Source organism: Staurois parvus, unplaced genomic scaffold (genome assembly GCF_062004578.1).
Source record: "Staurois parvus isolate SC_StPar_1 unplaced genomic scaffold, SC_StPar_1.0 ptg000264l, whole genome shotgun sequence".
Lineage (NCBI taxonomy): Eukaryota > Metazoa > Chordata > Amphibia > Anura > Ranidae > Staurois > Staurois parvus.
Window position 1 is genome coordinate 4,768,085 of NW_028318060.1, and position 23,131 is coordinate 4,791,215.

A 23,131-nucleotide genomic window follows, 5' to 3' on the forward strand; every position below is an offset into this window, starting at 1 on the left:
AAGATGAACAAATATTTTTAAAAATCTGCTTTGCTAGAAGTTCATTAGACATGTGCACGCTGGTAATTTTCATTTTCAGAATTAATTTTGTATCGCCAGCATTAATTTTGTATATTCATTGGTCTGGGTGGATTTGAAAAGTTTTCAGTTTTTCCAGAAGATTGCTATATATTCATTATTTATTGAATTAAATGGATTTGAATCAGAAGGATTCCATAATTTCAGATGCTAGTCCAACCCACCAAAAAAAAATTACATGCGCTGATCAGACAATATCTACTGGCATCATGTGCATCCGAATTAGGGTATGAAAAGACATTCGTATTCATTCATTATTTGAATCCAAATTATCAAACAAATTCAAAAATTTAATTAATTTCCTCATGAGCCTGAACTACTATTGCATCATGTGAAATCATCCAAATAAAACAAATGCATTTGTTAATTAAATTACAACTTTTTTTGGATTCATTAACATAGCTAATATGTCGATTTGGAGATTTGCATACATCTGCATCTCTGACAATGACATTTTTGGCTGAAAAACTAATCAAAACAAAACAATATGAATATGACTACAGTTTACCTGGTCCGCTCCATAAATCCCACATCCTAGGGTCAGTATCCACTACCTTTATTAACTTTTTGTTATTCATTTGAAAAAAAAGGGGCTATTAACCATCAAATAGAATAATTCACTTTACTCATACTTTACTCAGAACCTTAAATCCTCAGTCATATGCCTTTAAAATATAAATAATAATTGCAGATTTACAGTCTTTTTATATTCTGTTCTGTTTGTGCCAGATTTCAGTCTGAGTAAATATGTTTACTCATTTCTTCTACAGAATCAACATTTTAAATAAAAGCAACCAACACTGCTGTTTTTCACTGATTACTCATTTTTAAATTTAATTTCTACCTGTTTTTTACCTGCTCTATAACATTGTGATCTTGCCACACATTCAACAGATTTAACTGTAAATGTTCCAGTCCTGCTATATTTTTCATCCTAATATTTATAAGTGCATCACAGGATTTTGGCATCTGCTCCATGAAATAAAAAAATTAGCAAGTCTAAAGATAGGTATACATGTTGAGTTGTCAATAAACCAACTGGTTGAATGGAAAAAAACATCACAGATTCCTGAGTCCACACAAGCAATGTGGATGCAGGGATCTCCCCCACTGCACTATTGTATTATGACATCAAGGACTCTTCCCCCTGTCAGAATACACTGATTACTGCTGCAGTCATTTCTAGTTTTTGAGCAAATCGTTCTCAGAAGTTGGTCTAGCGTTCAGCGTCTTTTGAACAGAGAGGGCTATACACGAATCGAAATTTGGCTGGTTCTCCATCTTTGATGTGTATCTCCATCTTAAGACTTTTCAATACAATCATGCCATGCTTTCCTTCATGAATGGTTATACAAACTTGATAGTGTTGCAAATAAGGTTTAATAAAACTGAACTCCAGGCAAATGACTAAATACACAATGAAAAACAAATAAAAAGGATGGTTTGACTATCAAAAGGTCTTTACTTCTGTACATTCATTCCTATAATCTACAGATCCCCAACAGAAATCACAGCAAGCCTAGAGATCTGACCTTTTCTGTGCTGCATTTACTCTAAACTCTTTTTCAGGTCTTTTAATTTTGGGAAGGGAATCGTTGGACCCTCTGTCAGGTCTTTATTGCTGTCCTCACTTAGGAGTTTCACCCTTCTATTTGTCCTGGCAACCACTTTCACTGGGACACAAAGTATTGGGAAATACAGACATTTTTATTTGTCAAGTGAGGGAAGATCTTCTAATGGGATCTCTGTTTCTGGGACAATTCTCCAAGATGAGAACTCTGTTCATGAGATTTTCTCTCATTTCCCGCTGTCTGCAGGATAGGAAATGAAGGGAAATATCCCCCCAAAAAACTGATAGTTTTTTATAGTTTTTTGATAGTGATCAACTCTACACTATCCTAAAAAGAAAAAAAAATGGCTTGACACCAAGTTTTGTTTTGTCCCTACTCCCAGCCTGTGACTGAAGAAGATGCAGCAGAATTTATAATGTTGGATATTTGGATACAACTCCCTGGTGTTTGCCAGTTTACCTAAAGTGCTGTTAAAGGTCTGCATATGTGTTTCCAATGAATAGACCTAGTAAGAAAGTGGAAAAAACTGTGAAAGTACAGTAATCAATACCAACCATATAAATGTATATTGTCATTTCTTTTGGACTCTTTAATTAGTTGCTGCCACTGTATAAACAAATGTCTAAAAAAACTCCTTCAGCATTTAAATAAAAATGCTTAAAGCTAGCAACCTATTTAAGTAATTATTATGAGCTTAAAGTGTATAAGGTCTAAGCATCAGTTTTGGTTTTGGATAGATTATGGCATGGTTAAACCCCTCACAGTTTTCTTTTTTTTTGCTGTCTGTGGCCCTATTGGGAGATTTTCCTTAATTGCTTTTCTCAAGCCACAACAGATTGAAGAGATATCTTTAGAGAAAAGGAAATCCTCTTTTAGTTAGTTGTCACTGCAACATTGCTAACTGTTGGAAGATATCTCTTACCTCTTGTACCAATGACAACTCAACATTTTGGATTTCTTCTGACAATAGGCATCAGGACAATGATGCTGAATATGCCTGGGAGAGGCACAGATAGCAATAATAACCTGATAGAGTTTCCAACCATTGCCTGCTTTATCTATAATTAAAAATGATCTATAATTTAAAATGGCTTTAAATACACTTTATTCAAGTAAATTTACAAGATGTACCAGTGGCTGAGAAACTATACAAGGCTTCTTTATATTCCAGGTCCAATAATGTAAACATATTTCCAACTTGTTTTGTTTTTTGCTTAGGGTGAATCAGGGGTACCGGGATCACCTGGTTTACCAGGCCAGAAAGGCGATCCAGGAGTACAGGTAACCATATTTTTTATTATTTCTGCTCAGTTTGCTAGGGTCTAATAATTAGATTGTCACATAAGGGGAACAAATATTTATGTAACAAGTTAGACTGGTTTAGGCCTAGCTGGCATGAAGTTACACAACCAAATTTACTACACACTTACAAACCAGAATCAGAGGAGTATCAGTATACTGGAAGGAATTTGTATATTTTGGAATGATATTTATCATGATTGTGGTTCTTTTCTATCCTTCTTAAGCACGCTGTAGCTGTCCAAACTCTTTATGCATGACTTTAGTCATACCCATAATAACTTAGTTTTTTAATGATAAAATGGATACTAAAAATGAGGATTTGGAAGTTGCAAGATAACAGATCCTGTAATTGTACATTGTTGGATGGTAAAAGAAACTTGTCAATATAGAAATCTTGGAACTACCATTGTTTACTTGTATTTGCAGGGGAAGGTTCCCATGTGTCATCCCAATCCTTGCTGCATTACTCCCTAGCTGATTTAAAACAAAAAACAAACATGGAAGAGTAAGCACATGCACAGAGCCAGATTTATACTTTTTTCTCCTCAGCTACCTAACACACTCATAGCATACAAAACCAAAATCAATTTACCAAGATTTAAAACATTCTAACAGTGCTTATAATCCCACTTAAAGATAATGAGGTGTCTGCAAAGACACTATAGTCATCATACTGACACACCAGAAACATGTAATCAGAAACAATATCAATACTAAATTGACACACCAGAAGTATGTTTGCAGACACACAATTGATCCGTATTGACACACCTAAAAATATTTACAGATAGAGAATCAATACCATATTGGCACACCAGAAACATGTCTCATTCTTTTTTAATGAGCCTCCAACATGCATCCACTGACCAAACAATGTACTGTACATGACATGTTTTATTTCCAATGCACTACAAGGCTACATATACTGTATGTATGTACTGTACATAAGTGTTAAGGGTCAGGTGCTTTTGTTTTGAGTGTGCATGCATGCTGAGGTACCTTTAGAACTGAATGGGAATACCCTTATGCACTGTGGCAAAAAAGTTTCAACTTGCACTGAGGACTTGTTCACACCACAATATGATATCAAGGGCATTACTACTGTGTATGGCAATATACTGTATATGTACACTGCAATTCATTTTTAATGTTATTCCCAATGCTCATACAGAGGGTACAGTAGTTCACAAATGTTCTGTCCATTATGTTCCAAAAAGTAGTGTTCTGCAAGCATTATTGGCTGTGGAGCCTCCTAATAATGCTACCAACTAACCAAAAAGTACACCTGCACTTCTTTTTAGCAATGCAGTGCACTGCCACAAATGTACATTCACAGTGTTTTGGTGCACTGAAATGTAGGTGCAATGCTTCATACTGCATATGTGTATTAGGGTGCCATTCACTGCAATGCAGATATACAGTGCCTTGTAGCACATTGTGGTAACACACATTACCATGCATACAAAAGCGTGCAGCTAGCCTTAGTACAGCTCAGAATCCTTTTGAAGCAGACATTATTATTACTATTATACAGGATTTATATAATGCTAACAGTTTGCTCAGCGCTTTACAATCTAAAGGGAGACAATACAGCAACAATACAGTTCAATACAAGAGGGTTAGCAGGGCCCTGCTCCTCGGAGCTTACAATCTAAGAGAGAATGACAACAAACCAGCCTATGTTAATAAACTCATGAAGGTATAGGCAATGTATGCATAGGTTGGCAGTAAACTGTGTACATTCAAAATAATTTGGAAGCCCATAGTTGGTCTCAGCGACACTTTGCTATCACAAAAAAGCCCCATGCGCCCATTCCTTTTAGAACTATGTTCAGTAACAACAAAAAGCAAATAGTTGCCCACACACTCACCCTTCTGACTCCCCCACAGTTGTTCCAGTGCGACTTATTGTCACTGCGCACTTGGGTTGTAAGGGCAGGAGGTAGTGACTTCCTGGAGAAGATGAGCAGTTGGGAGGGTGTCACGGATCCCCCCACACGCCCACAGCAATTAGCTAACCGAGGCGTGCACGTCCGGCCATGACTTGGGGTAAAGAGGGAATGAGGGGGACTTACTTTTTCGCATATATATAAAGCCGGCGGTGATACACTTTCACAGCCCGCACTACCTCTGGCCACCACTAGAGAGAGACTCCACTCCAATCCAGCTGGCTGACCACACACAGGCAGATACAAATCTTTTATACAATCTGGTGCACGCTAAGGGTTGGGGAGCAGTCTAGCAATTGGCACACCCTTCTAGGATTCCTCCAGCTATCCTACAAGCTAGAACCCCAGTGTTAATCACTCTTCCACTGTCCACACACCCCCACACCAGACACACAACAAACGGTAGCTTTCCACTACCCAACAGTTTATCTGCAGACTGATCTGCTGGGCCACCACACACACACAGATCTCTGTCTGGCAGATCTGCTACTTTACAATCTGCATGTAATCTGCCAACACGCAGTGCAATTGCATACAGATTGGCAATTAACTTGACCGAGCATATATAGACACTGCAATACAACAATCTTTTAGGAGATATGAGCCCTAGCTTAAGTACCCAGAAGTCACTTATTAATTTTATGATTTATTATCCCGAAAGTGGGCAGTGCATAAAATATGTACAAAGAAAAAACAATTACAGAAAATACAAAAAGACACACAATTGGCTATTGACTATAAAATAAAAGGGAATAAAAACAGAAATAAAACTTTTACCAAGAGTTATCCTGCGACTGGAGCAAGTCAGAGAAAGTCCGCAATTCGTCAGTCAGATAGAACCGACTCTGTACGAATCACCCCGTCCATATCTCAGGGTCCTCAATTTATTGAAATATGGATGTAGGCTGGACATTAGCCCTTGGCCAATCAAACTTGGGGGGTGTTCCTGTACCAGCCCACAGGACGTTCTGGGTACTGACGTGCCCAAAGTTGATTGGACCAGGAACGGTGTGAATCACCAAGTCAGGGATAGAATTTCCAACACCAGCTCATCAGTCCAATCGCGACAGTACCAATCACTGTTCAGCTGTCGCAATCAGGCGCCATATAACCATTTTCTGCGTTTCTCCGGGATTCTACAGAGGCTACAAATACAGTTTTACATGCAGATGTAGCCTACAGTGTGTACAATCAGAAGAAAGTATTTTCATCTCTCTGCAACTAATACTTTAGCTTTTATGAGAAATTAAATATATTCTTTTGATCTGTGGGTATACGTCAGAGCTCTGAGACACATTGGAGCCACTGCTGGTCTCCTGCTGCTTACCGAAGCCGAAATGGCTGGAGCTCCTCTTCTAGACTTCAAGAAGGTGACTACGTTGGTGACAATGTTTTATTGGCATCTAGGTGTCACCTCCAGTCTAGAAGCTGCTAATTGGTGAACATATGTCTCTGACTGAACACGTAACATCTTTAATAACATGGAACTAAGCTACATATACAATGACATATTTCTACTGATCACATCTCAACTACTCGAATCTTACATTTATGTTACAAATGAGCAGTTGAGAGGGGTTTCTTGGAGGAGCAGTGCAGCAGGGTTTGGAAAGCATAGGTAGTGGTAATACTCACTAAATATGCCTTTACAGGCTGGATGTGGGGAGGAGCACTACAATTCTCAAGCTATAAGACTCTAGGAGCCTACAACCAGCTCAGATTTAATTGCCTTGGCACCAAAGTGCTGCCCACTTGTGGCCTATGGTTAAATTTGGTGGTGTACATGTGCTTTACACATTTGTTCCAGCTCAATGACTTACCACTGCGAAGGATTAAACATAACACTTTTAAAGCTTACACAAAAAAATACAGCTACATAGTAGCAGCTCTAATATTCCTATTCTGATGGGTTTCTTTAAGAGACTAAGTTCACCTTTTACAGAAACTGGCCTGTGCATACAAGGGGCCCAGGTAGTTTTAAACGCACTGCGCGGTTTGTTAAAATATAGTTAGATGCAGATGCCATACCTGTAGGCTAGTTCTGTCCCTCATTCTGCCCGGCCCAGTACGTAATTGTTTGCATCTTTACATGCTGGGTTAATTGCTTTTGCAGGACTCGGCAGTCATTGGCATTCACCCCTAGCATTGCAGGAGAGTACACTTTTCAAAAGCTGCACTCTCCTTCTACCTATCCTAACAATGCTGAGCTCAGCCTATTAAAACACATGAGGCTCTTTGTCCGTATGAGCCACTTTCTGTAAAAAGTAAATGAAGTCTTTAAGATACTGGATCAACAGAACATGGACAAAGGGAGAAATGCCATTTGTATGCAGCTCTTCCTAACCTTTACTCTGAATTCCTTTGGAGGAATCATTTATGACTTTATTACAAGCATCATATGCACACATAGGAATTTTACAAGGGGTTTATATATAGAATGTTTTCCTCAATGATTATAAATAGTTTAATTGGTTTGTTGCCATCACACTGGTTTCTGCTACAATATTTCATCCCAGAAGAGCATTCATGGGGCGTGATACCATCACCTTTTCCAATATGCAGGCTATGTGTAGAATCTACGGTGTAACATAACAGCTATATTTTCTGCAGTCTCCCTCTATATGGTATCTCAAGAATCTAAAGGGTCCAATTCATTGTGATAAATGAATACTGTATCTTCTCTTGAACTTTGACTGTTATGTTTAAATAACCTTATGGGATAGACATTTACAAGCTAAATCAGATGATTTAATAGTTTTTCAGGTGACTGCCACTTTACAGATACATGGATGTCATGAAAAGGGAGAAGTGGGGGGGGGGGGGGTTGACAACTTGTGAAATGTGTTTAAGAAACCTCTTTGATAAAAGGTCAATTTGATTCTTTAAAGCACTGGCGGCAGCAGTGGAAGGCTGATTTCTTCAGTGTATGATCAGTATACTTTCTCCATGGCAAAATTTGAAAAGAGGATGTACAATTGTACTAGTTATAATAATACCAAACATATATATTGTGTTCAAATTATAACTTATTTTTTTTATGCAGTTTAGGGACTACTAGCTCAAACATCTCAGTAATTTACGCTTACTTGCCATTAATTAGGAAATTAGGCTACCAATTTGTTTGGTTTGTTCACATCAAATGTACACTCTTACTTGTTATGAGCTGCTATAAAAATATTCTATTCATTTTAAAGATGCTGTTGTATTCCTGCATGCCAAAAAAGGCATGAAAAGAAAAAATTATAATATGTGTAGTGGTGTGAGGTTAAAAAAGTATGTAAACCCAACATTTCCTATTCCTGATATTTGCCTGCTGTACAATGTACTTGTATGAAGTACTATCCTGTTCTCTTTGTATTGCTTCCTTTGTGTTAAAAATCCCTGGTGCAGTCCCTCTGTTTTCCTATTAAAAACTGAAAACACTAGGCCTGAGAGCAAAGTGCGGTCAGGTTTCAAGCTGTTCTGGGAACTCAGTGTGCTCTCCTTCAATGATGAGACTTGTTCTGACACCCCCCCCACACAGCATTTCACTGGGAAGTTCAGTGTGTTGCTGTTTCTCCTCCCATAGCTCTCTGTTCTCAGCTGCAAAAAAAGCTTCAAGGGTATGCACTCACTTAACTGGGGAAAAAAAGGGTATTTTTAATATTATTTATATCTATACACAAATGTTTTGCCTTTCAGTTCTGTTTTAAATTGAATGGGTTGTTTTACAACTACAAGGTGAGGGTTTAAATATACTTTAAAGTCCATTTTCGGGCAAAACATAACTACCCTCTCCCCCTCCCACTCCCCCTCTAATCATTCAATATATATAAATAGTTTTTAAATGCATTGTGAAGTGATGTTATACTCACCCAAGTCTCCCATCTGGGTCCCTCACCAGCACCTTTTCTGGGTGCTGAGGACTGGTAAATGCAGATGTGCATATATCTGCCTGTCTCTGCCGTCCCCCCACACTGACATCATTACCAGGATACTCAAAAAAGGACACCCTTCCTCCTGTACACAGAAAAAGAGAGAAGACTTGGGACTGAAGCATCATGTGACCTTAGATTTAGGTAAGTAAATTAGAGCAATTTTTTGGAGGATCCTAGAGGTTATCTTTAACTTTTATTTTGAATCAAAGAATGGAGTATAAATAATATTTTACATTGTGTTTCCATAATCCATCAATTTTTTTGGAATAGGCACATACTGTATATCATCTAAAAAAAGGAATCATGTTGGCAAATTAAAAGATATTTTTCCATAGTGAAGAAACCACACACACAGTATGTAGACTGCTAAATGTATTAGCAAGAAATGCTTTCAACCTCACTTGTGTATTTGGTAGACAAGGTATGATATCAATGTATTATGCAGCAAGCCTAAAGTTAGCTGTGAGTCAACCCATCTAGATGCTCCTCCTAAAATAGAGTAGCCAAGGAAGTGGTGGATTATGCAATTAAATATCATGACAAGGCGTAAATCACACTTGTTTCCCTCATTCATCTTGCTGATGGCTTGTTGCCATCTGCAGTCTTGTGGCTTGCAATGAAATACTATAATGTAAACTATCTAAGGTAGATCTAATATGTAGCTGTGAGAAAAAGGTTACAAGGCTGTAATTATGTGAATTGATGCAGTTTCATTTTGAAGAAAAACATTAGGGGCTTAATGTTCTAAAATATGTATCTAGAATTGTAGTGAAAAGTAGTGGGTAAAGGGAATTGGTGTCCTTTTCAAACTTTCAACCATTTGCAGCAACATTTAAATAGTTTCTTCTCCTTATTGTCATGATTGGATGTTTGAGAGACAGGTCAACACAAATATTATTTGGTTTGCTGCACTAGTGTCTCACTTTAGTAAATCAGTCCCTCAAATTCTGTCTTACACTATGCAAGTAATTCACTAAATATTAGTAGTGACAGTATTAGTAGTGGAAGTGTTTGCTTGACTTCTGAGTTTGAAATGACTTTTGGCTCTGTCATATGCTAGCACCAAGGTTCTAGCACAAAGGTTATCTGCTAGGTAAATGAGTGTGGTTACAACTGAAAGAAATAAGGATAGGCATATGAGAAAACCTATATTTCACATCAACTTGCTGTGTACTCTATATAACATTGTGTTAATTAACAATAATCATACTCTTTGTATGGTAAATGGTAATAGCGCTTTTATTTCAAATTGTAAGTAAAAAATTTTAGTGAACTGAGGTGGAAGTTGGTAAGGATTGGTTTCCAATCAATAGGATCTCAGGAAGCACATTTTACAAAAAAAGATGTTGCAATCCGATGTGCATTCATAGAATTTCTCACATATTAATCAATTATGTTAGAGCTGAGTGAGTTCATCAACTAACATTGTTATTGAATTTGTTTAAAAAAGGCTTTGTTATTATATCAGTATTTTTTAATTACAATTTTAATTAAAATCCACTGTGGTGGTAGTGTATCTGGTCAGTTGTGCACATAAGCCACCTTCACAACTAGTATCAGAGAACTTCCTGCGCTGTTGATTCAGCTATAAGGGCTACAAATTGTGCTATGCTGTCTACAAACTTAGACCTCTCACTGCTACACAATTGTTTTTTCATATGCATTGCCTTTATTCAATACCCAACACTCTGCCTCTGCCTCTGCCTACAAGGCTATTACTCCATCCAAAATAAGTCTAGAGACCTTTTCAGTCTTTTAACAGTTTATACAAGATATGTCCCATATTGATAAATAGATACCCCTGTTGTGTAAATCATCATTCTACTTCTAATTTCTGCAACTTGTAACAGACACTGCAGTGGATTTAGTTCTCCACAAGGCTGTTCAGCACACACATCCCGAGCCTTACCTATTACTGCTTATAAAAAGATGAGTATCCCCAGTTCAACACCTTCAAGAGAATTGGCAGTAGAGATCAGACTAACCATGACAATTTTACCTTGCATGTGGGCGTACATATACAGTTATATATACAGTTTATGAAAGGGATTGAAATATTATACACAAATGATTATTTCACCTTGTTAAAACAGTCCATATTGAGAGTCAGATTTGCCAGTGAAAGATCAAAACACATACAGTATACAGGGGTTAATTATAAAAACTAAAGTGCAAAGTCTGGAGCAACTCTGCATAGAAACTAATCAGCTTCCAGGTTTTACTGTCAAAGTTTAACTTGAACAAGCTGAAGTTAGAAGCTGATTGGTTACTTTGCACAGCTGCACCAGATGAATGCTCCAGTTTTAGTAAATATCCCCCGTAGTGTAAAATAATGTATTATATTTGTTTTGGAAAAAAATGATGCAGTGAAAGGAATAATGTGATGCCCTTGCAATAAAATCACAATATGTACAGACTTATATGACTGTCAGCCTTGTACTGAAAAAAAAAATACATTGTTCAACAGATAACAGAGCTTATTTAAATAAGCAAAAATCAATGACCAAATTTCAGGAACTAAAAGAAGTAGTTAAAACTCACCCTTCACTAAGTTAGTTTGGTTAAGGTATAAAGTGGAAAGGCGGTAAAACCATGTTTTGTACATCTGTGCCTTATTATTGAGCTTTTGTTCCACTTCCTGTCTGGTAGACTCAACAGAAAGTGAGAGCATTTCTTTCTGATGTATGGAATATCCCTACTTATATAGTTGTCATGGGAACAAATGCCCCCAACAAATGATTTCCCCTGTATTCTGGAATTACCCTCATTTTTATTTTTAGTGAAATAAGTGATCATGTTAGTTGCACATCATTTGTGCAGTTTTTATGAACTTATACTAGTACCATTGTATTGGTTACTCTACTTTCAATTTTAAAGTTACTGTTTTGGGCTTGTCTGTATGTTACCTACAGTATTTACCTTTCCAGAAGGATTGTACTGTACTGTATCACCCTAGTTTCTAAGCATTGTTCTATTTACTGCATCCACTGTAGGGTGAACAGGGAAGCAAAGGTGAACTTGGAACTCCAGGAGAAAATGGGGAAAAGGTAACTAAAAAGTGTCTTAACAAAACTATTCAAATATATTTAATGTGTGATACATTTTCTATATATAAATATTATGTGATTGTAAATGTAATACTATTGTACAATTGATTTGGTTGTATTATTTGAAAGCATTAGCTTTTAGGCTCTGATTTGAAGATGAAAACGTTACCCACAGCAATTAGGAAGATTTTTGTATTTAGCACTCTACTGTTTTAAAGCTGATTTCTAAATGGAAAGTTGATTTCTAAATGGTTGCAATGGAAAAACTACATTTTGTATGCCAGTCTGATGACAGAATCTTACTACTCTTCGTGCTCCCACATGAGCATTGAACTATACACATGGGGGCTTATATACTAAAGCTGGATAGTGCAAAATCAGGCTCACTTCTGCATAGAAACCAATCAGCTTCCAGATTGTATTGCCAATGCTTAAATGAACAAACTGAGCTTAAAAGTTGATTGGTTTCTAAGCAGACGTGAGGCTAATTTTGCACCTTCCAACTTTCGTAAATAAACTCCATGATGTCAAACTGTGGTCTTCACTTATTTAAAAAAAAAAATGCCCAAATGAAGTGAACAGATTGCAAGTCAATCTCTACTGAAATCCTAACACAGTCACAGGTGGCAATTGACAGTTGGAAGCTGATTGGCTGCAGTGTGCAACATTACATTTGTTGTTTTAGACATTTTAATAAATGGGACCAGTTGCTATTTACAAATGTTTCTATGGTTTTTTAGATTAGAGGTAGAAATGTAACTGACAGTATAAATCAGAATATGAAAATGTCAGCAAACATAATTTAGTTTTTCCAGTTACATGTATACAGTATGTCCCTTCTCTCATACAGAAGACAACTGAAATATCTAAGAAAAAAAGACACAAGGCTGTCTAGACAGATTCAAGTATCATTCAGTAATTTCATTAGTTTTTGAGCACTAGGCAGTTTCTTACCCATGTGAGCAAATAAATACCTAGATACATGTGAACAAATGCAACCTTATAAATACTTAATAATATATTTCTGAAATTCTGTGCTCTAAAATGTTTTGTTTATTGACACCATAATTTAGATATTTCGAATGGCATATTGAAGTATGATGTGCTGTCAAAAATGCTACATGCCCATTTTGATGTGTTTTTGGTTTATTAGGCAGTTATTTCAAATAAATGTTCTGCCTTAACATAACGTGTTGATGCAGCACAGTATTGAGAATGGGACCTCAGAGTCTGCAGCAACAGTACCTTGGCATGTATGCCATATAGAAGTCTTTGGAGCATTTTTGACTCACAGGCTGGATCACGTATGTGGCATCTGGGGTGGAGTTGCATTTAGATGAATGGATTACAGGACTGCTATGCATAATTAACTTAAAGTGGACCTAAACACTCTCAGTAACTGAACTGCCTTAATACCCACCCTGCTCCCCCCTCTATCCTGTTATATAATCTGACAATAAAATTTTTCTAGTAAGTAGCTGGCAGCCACTCCAGCCTCCTTCCAACTACTAATCCTTAAGAAGATACAGCAGAAGGACATGGCAGTCAGAAGGCCACTGTCAACCTGGTTATCTTTAGCCTAAACAGACCATCAGTGGCTCTGTGACCACTGCTTTAACTCTCTTATGCAACCAGTTACTGAAAGAGCCTTGAAATTCTGGCAAGGAGGTGCGATAAAGCTTTTATTTTCAGATTGAACATTAGGATAGGGGGGAAAGACTTTCAAATTTGAAGGCTGGTGGTAAAAAGCAGATGCAAAAGAACAATGGTAGAATATCAGTGAGCAGGAAGAAGTAAAGAGGAATTTAAAAAATTTTTTTCACAAGAACAGTAAAATAGTAAAAATTGCTTCGGAATGATATGACAACCAACTGGCTTCCAGCTGTTACTGTTTTAGTGCAATTCTGAATATGAATTTGGAATTTGGCTTGGTAGCTATGATCAACAAAGACATTATTATTTCTAGAGCTCTGATATACAGCCCTTTTGAAATCAGTTATTATAATGAGTCAGTCGGCATGTATTCATCAAAGGGCTAAGGGCAATTTACTCTGTTACACGCAGATAACTGAAACTCCTTTGGAAGTTGGAATGTTTTTAGTTGCACATTTGGAACATCATTTCACCCTACAATTAGATTTCCATTAACTTAACAGGCCTTAGTCACATAATCATTTTACAGAAACATTCCTACTTAGACTTTCAGAGGAAAGGCCCTGGGGTAAATCTGAATTTAATTGAATGTTTTAGAGAAGACTTTTTTCTGATCCTCTTTCTTTGTACCTCGTATTATGATTCTGTATAGTTCTTTTGTTAGGGCTTTTGGCTCAGACATTTCATCCAACACCACCAAGGCATGGCATTGATTGTCGAAGCCCAGTCTACACCCTTGCTGACAATGTAGCTCTAGAGATTTATTTATAGGGAAGCCCTGGCTTCCATCAAGCCAGCAAATTGTCTGAAGCTGTTCCAATGGGCATATAAACACTCAGCATGTATTATTGAGAATGGAATTATTTTTTACATAACACTATGCAGCGCCACGATAATACTAAATCAAAAGTCCTCTGCATATTTACCTAGGGATTAGTTTGCTGGAAAATATCAAAGGACTTTACAGAGCTCCTTTCCTCATTCTTTTAAACTCCTAGCGTTAAAAATAGGCCTACTCCTAAATTGTACATAAATAAAATGACACAGTTTTCACGACTCTGATGTACAAGAGTTCTGCAGAGTTTGTAAATATACACATTTAGAACACAGGAAAATGAGATAACATTTCTGCAAAGTTTTAATAAATATGTGCATATTTCTTGTTTAAATGTAACCTCAATTATATGCTCAAAAGAAATGAAGGCTGTGTGAAATTGGTTTAGAGAGAGCCAACATGCATTGTTCCCACACAAGTATCTTTATTTACAGCTGTGTTATGCCTCGGTAAACTGAGGGATTACAGAGGAAATCCTTAGGCATCTGACTAACTGTTTTGGGCTTTCAAGTTTTGCCAGTCACAAGTTAGCAAAAGCTGTCTGAGGTGAATTTATTGCACTGAGCATTCCTGTATGAGTTCCTATTGGTCCTGGGGATATTAACATCTGCATATTACATTATCATAGCATTATTTGAGTAAACACATTTCAGGATGATTATAGAAGTGAATCAAAGTCCTTTAAAATAACAATAGTGAAAGTGTATGAAAACAAATCTATGCATCCTTTTTAACATTAGTTTCAATTTATTTCAAGTATTCAGTCACAATAAACACCGATACATAAAGACAAAGAATATTTAAACATAATATCATATTGTATTAGTTTATCTTTTTTATTTTAATTTTAATATTTTCACCTGGTAATCTTGCCAGGAACACACCATCAGTTGTAAGGTAACAATGCAAACTCATTCTACCATATCTACGAAGGAGCAGTGTTGTCATTCTTGCTTTAAATTACAGATCACCCCTCACCCCAACCTTTTCATAACAATTGAGATAAGTGTTTTATAATTCACAGTGGTGAACAGGAAAATGCTGCCAGAGATTTCAATATAGTACAGGCCAAAAGTACAGGAAGATAGGAGCACACCTTTGTTTAGAGAAATATGGGGAATGCCATTGCTGACCTTCTTCTGAGCATGCTGGTTTTCTAACTACAGTATGTCTAGCTTCAACATTTCAATGTTACAGATTTGGATCAATCATGCAGTAAGTGAGGTCAGAGAAAAGTTAGAGTTCCCTATATATTTCTTCACCTGCTTCAGAGAGTCGGGAGTTTTTCCAGCACAAAGCCCAAATCTGGTGGTCTCTATAGCATCTACTCATCTTTTAAGTCATTATGCTCATCATGGAGATGCCAGAATTCATATTTTACTCTATAAGGGTCATTATCTTACTCCCTAACAGACACACAACTTACTGCCATTTTGTGACCCGGGATTAAAAGTTGCCATGGTAGCTGCCAGTACAGAGACCTTTTTGGCCATTGCTACTAGTGCAATAAACAGAGAAAAACTACACAATGGAATTTACTGTAATTTTATAGGATTGCATTCTTAAACAAGAGGTGGGCAGATCCAAATAATCAGGAACATGAACATAGGACTGTCACACTATTAGTACTAGATTGAAAATGTCATTAAGTTTAGAAATAAAATAACTGCTTGCAGAGCAGGTATACATACACTTACTGGCTATTTTATTAGGAACACCATGCTAGAGCCAAGAAAATATCTCCCACACCATTACACCACCACCACCAGCCTGAACCGTTGATACAAGGCAGGATGGATCCATGCTTCCATGCTTTTTTTTTAGTTATTTGAGTTACTGTAGCCTTTCTATCATCTTGAACCAGTCTGACCTCTGACATCAACACAGCATTTTCATCCACACAACTGCCATTCACTGGATATATTTGTTTTTTTCAATCTACACATGCCTAAGCACTTTTAGCTTTAAGCACATATTATTATTTCCCAACAAACTGAGAAGACTGTAAAACCGCTGTCCCAAGGAATGTTTTAACTGGATGTGTAGAGAGAGAGATGAAGTAAGATTACAGCTTTCTTTTTATTTGTGCATCTTATTGGAACATTACAAGCGCATAACAAGACCTCAAAAGGCTCCATAGCAAACATGGGGCCTTGTGAGTTCTAGTTTCACACTAGAAAACACCATTAAACAACAAACTAATTATCACAGTCATGTGGTTAAGACCCTGAGCTACGGTATATATTATTTACTACCATGACATATTTTGTTTCGAATGCCATCTTACAGTGCTGTTAAGGAAGATAAAGAATGTTCCCTTGCATTTGTGGTTCATGTGAGGAAGAATGTCGTTTAACATCGGTGGTTAGTAGGAGAAAGTATACCCTCTCTTGATGGTCAGTAGAAGGAATAATGCTCCCTTATTTTGGTAGTCAGTAAAATAAGAATGCCCCTTCACGTTGGTGGGCAGTACAGGGAAGACTGAACCCTTAGCCTGTTAGTCAGTAGAAATAGGAATGCCCCTTTATGTTGGTGGTCAGTAGAAGAAAAAATGTTCTCTTACATTGGTAGTCAGAAGAATTCCATCTTACACATATGCACACACATACTATATATAAACAATAAGCACACAATAACAGGTATACATACACACACATTCTAAACACACACTATACACCTACACACATTAACTTGACACTTATGGAAAACACACATTAAACATACATTTTTAATAAACACACAAACACTAAACATACACATGAAACACAGAAGCGCACTCACACACACTCTCTCTTGTATAAAACACATTTACTCTACCGCACATGAAACACACACTAACACACATATGAAACATGCACACTAACACACAACTACCTGAGCTCTCTCACATGTCATGTTGCAGCAGCTGCCTGGCTCTGCTGTTGCTTGTCTGTCCATAATTATTTATTAATGCCATTCCTTTCAAGATCCCTTATATCAGACTCTCCTTACAGCAGCTGCCTCTGCTACTGCCAGTACTGAGACTGTCTTTGCCACTGCCTATGAGAAAGATATGAGAAGGATGCTTGGCTGCAAAATTACCCCATATGGGCTGCTTGGACCGGGCTGGATAAACATCTCACCCCTGCTATTCCCCACCAGATTCCTCCTCTTCCCTAGACCCCATAAAGTCCATGTGGATTGGCATTAGTTACACCATTGGAACATTTCACACACAGCCAAACGTTGTCTTACTGTGGATTGTACTCTGTAATTACCCATATGGAAGAAAAATATATTTTAAATATATATTAAAAATATTCTTCCCAAATATATTGACATATATTTGAAATGCTACAATTTTGGCCATATTCAATATATTTCAATAAATATATGTATATATATATATATATATATATATATACTGCATGTTGAAATGAATTTTTATTACAAAATATATGACAAATATTTTTAAAAACACATTTCAAATATACTGTATGTCTTTAAAAATACAAATCTACATTTTTGGAATGCATTTACAAATATATGTAAAAATATATGTTAAGATTACTTTTTTAAATATTACAAAAAAACCTGAAGACTATATTTTAAAATAATATATTTTTAAAAATGTACTTTTTTAAAATATAGTCTTCAGATTTTTTTTAAGTGCCGCCCATCAGTGCCACCTAACAGTGCCCATCAGTGCCACCTAACAGTGCCTATCAGTGCTGCCTAACAGTGTCCATCAGCGCCACCTATCAGCGACTCCTCATCAATTACCATCAGTGAAGGAGAAAAATTACTTATTTACAAAACTTTATAACAGAAACTAAGAAAAACTTTCTTTTTTTTTTTAATTTTTGTTTTTTTTAGTTTATTTAGTAAAAAATTGCCACCAAAAGAAAGCTATTTGTCTAAAAAAATGATAATAGTTTAGTATGGGTACAGTGTTGCATGGCTGCGCAATTGTCATTCAAAGTATGAAAGCACTGAAAATTGGTCTGGGCAGGAAGGCGTAAAAGTGCCCTGTAAGCAAGTGGTTAAATAGGTTTTACTAGAGTCTGAGTTGACTTACATAGCATAAAATGAGACAGTTCTGAATAGATAATGTACAGTATTTGTGAAGGTATATTGCAGGGGCTAGGGCCCAATATTAGATGACGGGCCACAATTTCAGGGGTCAGTAGTAGTAAGTGGCTTACTTACTATTGACCCTTGAACTCTGTCACCTGTTACTGACCTTTTAACTCTATACCACATACTACTGACCTCCAAACTCTGTGTCACTGATGCCTGAACTCTATATCCATCACTACTGACCTCTGAACTCTGCACCACTTACTACCGACCCCTGAACTCTTAGGTCACTTTCTACTGAACCTTTGTATTATTTACTACTGACCTCTGAACCCTGCATCACTTACTACTGATCACTGAACTCTAAGTCACTTATTACTGGCCCCTGAGCTCTGTGCTTCTTGCCACTAAACCTTTGGATCACTTACTACTCACCTCTGAACTCTGCCTCTGCTATTGACCTCTAAACTTTGTTACTACTGACCCCTGAACTCTGCATTACTTATTACTGAGCCCTGACCTCTGCATTCCTGACTACTGACTTCTGAACTCTGCGTCACTTATTACTAAGTCTTGACCTCTGCGTCACCTGCTACTGACCTCTAAACTCTGCATCACTACTGACTTCTGAACTCTGTGTCACTTACTACTGACCAACGAACTCTGTATCCCTTGCTAATGACCTCTGAATTCTGCATCACTTACTACTGACACCTGGACTGTGCATCCATTCCTAATGACCCCTGCTCCTATTACCACTGAAACTTGATTTATTTATCACTTACTACTGACCTCTGGGTGCTACAGCACTTACTACTGAGCCTTTGCATCACTTGCTACTGATGTCTGAATACTGTCACTTACTACTGATGCCTGAACTCTGAGTCACTTACTACTGACCCCAGGCTCTACATTACTATTGACCCTCAAAGCTGCACCACATATTACTGACCGTTGGGCTCTGCATCACTTACTAGTGAACCCAGAACTCTCCATCACTTACTGCTGACCCCCTGAGGTTTGTGTCACAACTTACTCCTGAACCCCTGAACTCATCACTTACATGGCCAGATCTAGGTTAGTAATAGAATAAGAATGCAGCACTCATAATGTACATTTGTTATTAGAATATAATAAAAACTGCTAATAAATGAAAAATAAAATGACAAGTAAAATAGTGAATGGATGATAATATTAATACACAAGGTAAGTGGAAATGACTCAAAGTCACCACTTATACCACAAAAGACATAAAAAATGTAGAGTTCTGGTAATCCAGTAGACGGGTGAATGGATGGTATCACTGGTCAATAAGCACAGGGTGTTCAAAGAGGTAACTGATAAAGTGCAGGTGACTTCTTAGTGCTGTAAATGAAGTGTGCTTGCACTTACCAGAAGCGCAAAGGATATGCGCATGTAATATATATCAGATCACAATCCGGGACCTCGCAGTCATCACAGTAATGGCCATCAAAAGGTCAGGGGGGTCACCAATGGTTCACACACATCAGGCAGCTCTCCAAACAACATAATGGACCAGAATCCAGTGAAGATGAAAAACGCGGACACTCCCTTAAGCGATTCCGGCTGTTTAGGTGATTCACACCCGGAGGTATTATTCCAACCCTGGGGTGGCTCAAAAATGTTGATAAAGCCACCCAAAAACAAAAAGTGTATAATAGTGTACTTTGTTTATTATAAATCAATTAAAATTGACATAAGGTCCATCACAAAAATGAAACAATGATTGGATATACATCAAAGCAGAGTATTGCTTAAATGGTAAGGAATAATCCAAAATAGCATGGAAAAGCAATACCAAATTTGGCCACAGAGCCAAAATGTAGATGAAAAAATAAATGTTCAAACTAGATGTGCAGGAAGCAGTAACATAGCTGGCCACTAGGCCCACCTGTAGCATCAGTGGAGAACGTCAGTCTGTCAGGGCTAATCCCTGATCCTGCGTTTTTATTGTCTTACCTTGATCCTGCGTTTTTAAGATCTAGGTTAGTGCTGGGGTAGGCTGCATCTCCCCCATATTTTAGTTGCACACCGAAAAGCCAACTTCCCCCTTCCTGCCTCCACCCTGGACTCTGTGCCTGGCCACTGAATTCCTTCTCCCAGGGCTGGGACACAGCTGGTGTAATGTGGAGTGGAGCACTAATAGCATTGCTAACGTTGGGCATCCAGGTACTGCCCTGCTACATTCACTGGCATTTACATAATCTCTTCCTACCTGTCAACCGGTCAAACAGAGCCAGAAAAGCTTCCTCTAGGCTCCTCCTTTTAGTGACAAGTGAGTGAAATAGTGAGGACAGAAATGAAGGAGATTGAATTGGACTAGAGAGTGGCAAGGATGGAGACAAAAGAGGATGTTCAGGGTGGAGAGTATGCATTTATAGACAAGGATCACAGAGGTATAGAAGAGTTACAGAGGGAATAAGAGTGTCTGTGGATGGAAGATTTGGGAGAGGGGAATGGAATAGAAGGATTTATGGTGGCATTTGTACAGAAGGGGGGATAGGGTGGGGAGGATAGGATCCAAGCTTGTGGGGGTGTAAGAGGCTTAGTGTTAGTAGGAAGGGTTTAGGGGGGTGAAGGAATTATGCTGAAGGGAGGGAATAAGAGGATGTATGATGGAATTTGCATTAGAAGGAGGGATGGGTGGGTAGGATCTGTGCTTGGAGTGAAGTTTAGGAAGGGAGTGTAAGTGGATTTGTTCTAGAATGAGGGGTTGAGGGGTAGAAGGATTTATGTTGGGAGCCCCTCCCAATATTAGGCAAAATCTGTACTCTGCATTACTTACTACTGACCTCTGAACTCTCATCCTCTGCTCCCTGACATTTTTTACTGCACCCCACATCAGCTAGGCTGGATCTAGCCCTGGTCACTTACTACTGATCTCTGAAATCTGTGTCACTTACTACTGAACCCTGAACATCACTTTCTACTGACTTCTGAGCCACTTACCACTTACCCCTGAACTCTGTGTTACTTACTACTGATCTCTGGGTCACTTACTACTGACCCCTGAACTCTGAATCACTTATTTATGATCTCTGAGTCACTTACTACAGAGATTAGTAGTAAGTGATCCTCTTTCATATAGTACGAGTACACATAACACCCAAGTACCCTACATCTCTGTTTTCTACTCCCTGCCAACATCATATTACTTTCAGTGGATAGGGCTAAACTCCAACAGCCACTCCCAGCCCTGGTACAGGGTACCCTGCTCTCTCCCCTCCCTGTCTCTAGGTAAACATTAGCACCCACCAACTCCCCTTTCTACAAAAGCACTAATGTTAACACAACTGCAGTTGAGACACAGAAGGAGGAACTGAACTACTGTATGTTTCCCCAAACTTGTTGTTGTGAAGTGTGTGATGAAACAGTGGGCACCACATCCCTTAGGACCTTTTTTTTAAGTCTTGGATAGAGTGGAGAGGGATTAGAACCCCTGACAGCTTCTTTTTTTTTCGCAGTCTGTGCCCCAGTTAGAGAGATTCACCCTCTCTGTGTCCTGTTTACTATTATCATCAAAAATAAAAGTAAAGAAAATCCCAAATTTTGAGCTGACATCTAAACACTAAGAGAGGGTAATTCTTCCAGTGGAGATGCTAGTTCTAGTGACCATGGTGACACACCAGGATTTCCTCACTTTGGAAGGAATTCCTCTCACTTTCTGCTTTGATTATGGGATGGGAAGTGAAGGAAAATCTCTCCAATGGGAAAGAAATGGCAAAAAACCTGACATGAGGTAAAACCCTCCCTTACCCTATCCAAAATTAAAAAAAAAAAAACTTTGAAGTTTTGCTATAGTTACACTTTAATGCTGAAAGTGCTTAGTAATCACACATGTGGACTGGAGAAATAGCATGGTATTATTTGATTTTAAATATAGTTAGTTAATATGTATGCAGTAGTAAATTTACATAATTTTTCATTATGTTAACAATTATAGTTACAGCCCCACTCCAGTATAAAATCCTACTCCCTGCCACTTTACTCACCTATCCCCCCCAACTAATCATAATATTTAAAAAAACAATATCTGTCTAAAAGCCCTTTTTACTTACCTGTAGCCACAGTCACATGTTGATCCAGCCCAGGGACCTCTTTATTTCTGTTTACTTCTGGGTTTGGGTCCATCTCTGGCTGTGTCCATGTCAGTGACTGCCTAACATGGAAACTTCATATTAGATGGGCTGCAGGAGGGCTCTTCGGAAGTGACAGGGGATGGTAGGGGGACAGTAGGGGACCAGAAGTCTTGGAAGAGAGGGAATAGTAGCACTGGGTGAGCAGTCTTTCCACCCAGAAGAGGCAGAGGTGAAGATCTAGATGTGGGACTTGGGTGAGCATCACAAAGTAAGGGGAAAAAGCCTGATTAGGATTGCTTAGAGATGAGTGGGGGGGAGAATTGGTAACAAAAAGGGGCTTTAACTTCTAGCTGCAGTTCTACTTTGAAGTTGGCTCTACAAAAAATCTGAAAGAATTTACTTAACACAATCTTCTACTTAACCACAATGCCATCAACTATGTGGGGGATCTCCCAATAAATACCAGTGAGATAGTAATGAGGTAAATAAGGCTATCTTTGTACTGTATTCATTCCAAATCTTTAACATTTCAGCAGCCTCTAGTTCAACTGTCATACTGCATTATTAGGTAGGTAAACAGCAACCCAGAAAGCTCATTCTACATATATTGTGCCATATTC

At 37.9% G+C, this 23,131-nt stretch overlaps 1 protein-coding gene across 2 annotated transcripts in view; it reads left to right on the forward strand.

The window, feature by feature from the left end:
* Positions 1–23,131, forward strand: part of COL19A1 (collagen type XIX alpha 1 chain) — an 895,475-nt gene that overhangs the window by 233,692 nt on the left and 638,652 nt on the right. For both annotated transcript variants that reach the window (XM_089681326.1, XM_089681327.1), the window contains exons 9-10: positions 2,868–2,930; positions 11,811–11,864. In XM_089681326.1, the coding sequence (XP_089537452.1) occupies positions 2,868–2,930; positions 11,811–11,864 (117 nt within the window). The remainder of the gene's footprint in view (positions 1–2,867; positions 2,931–11,810; positions 11,865–23,131) is intronic.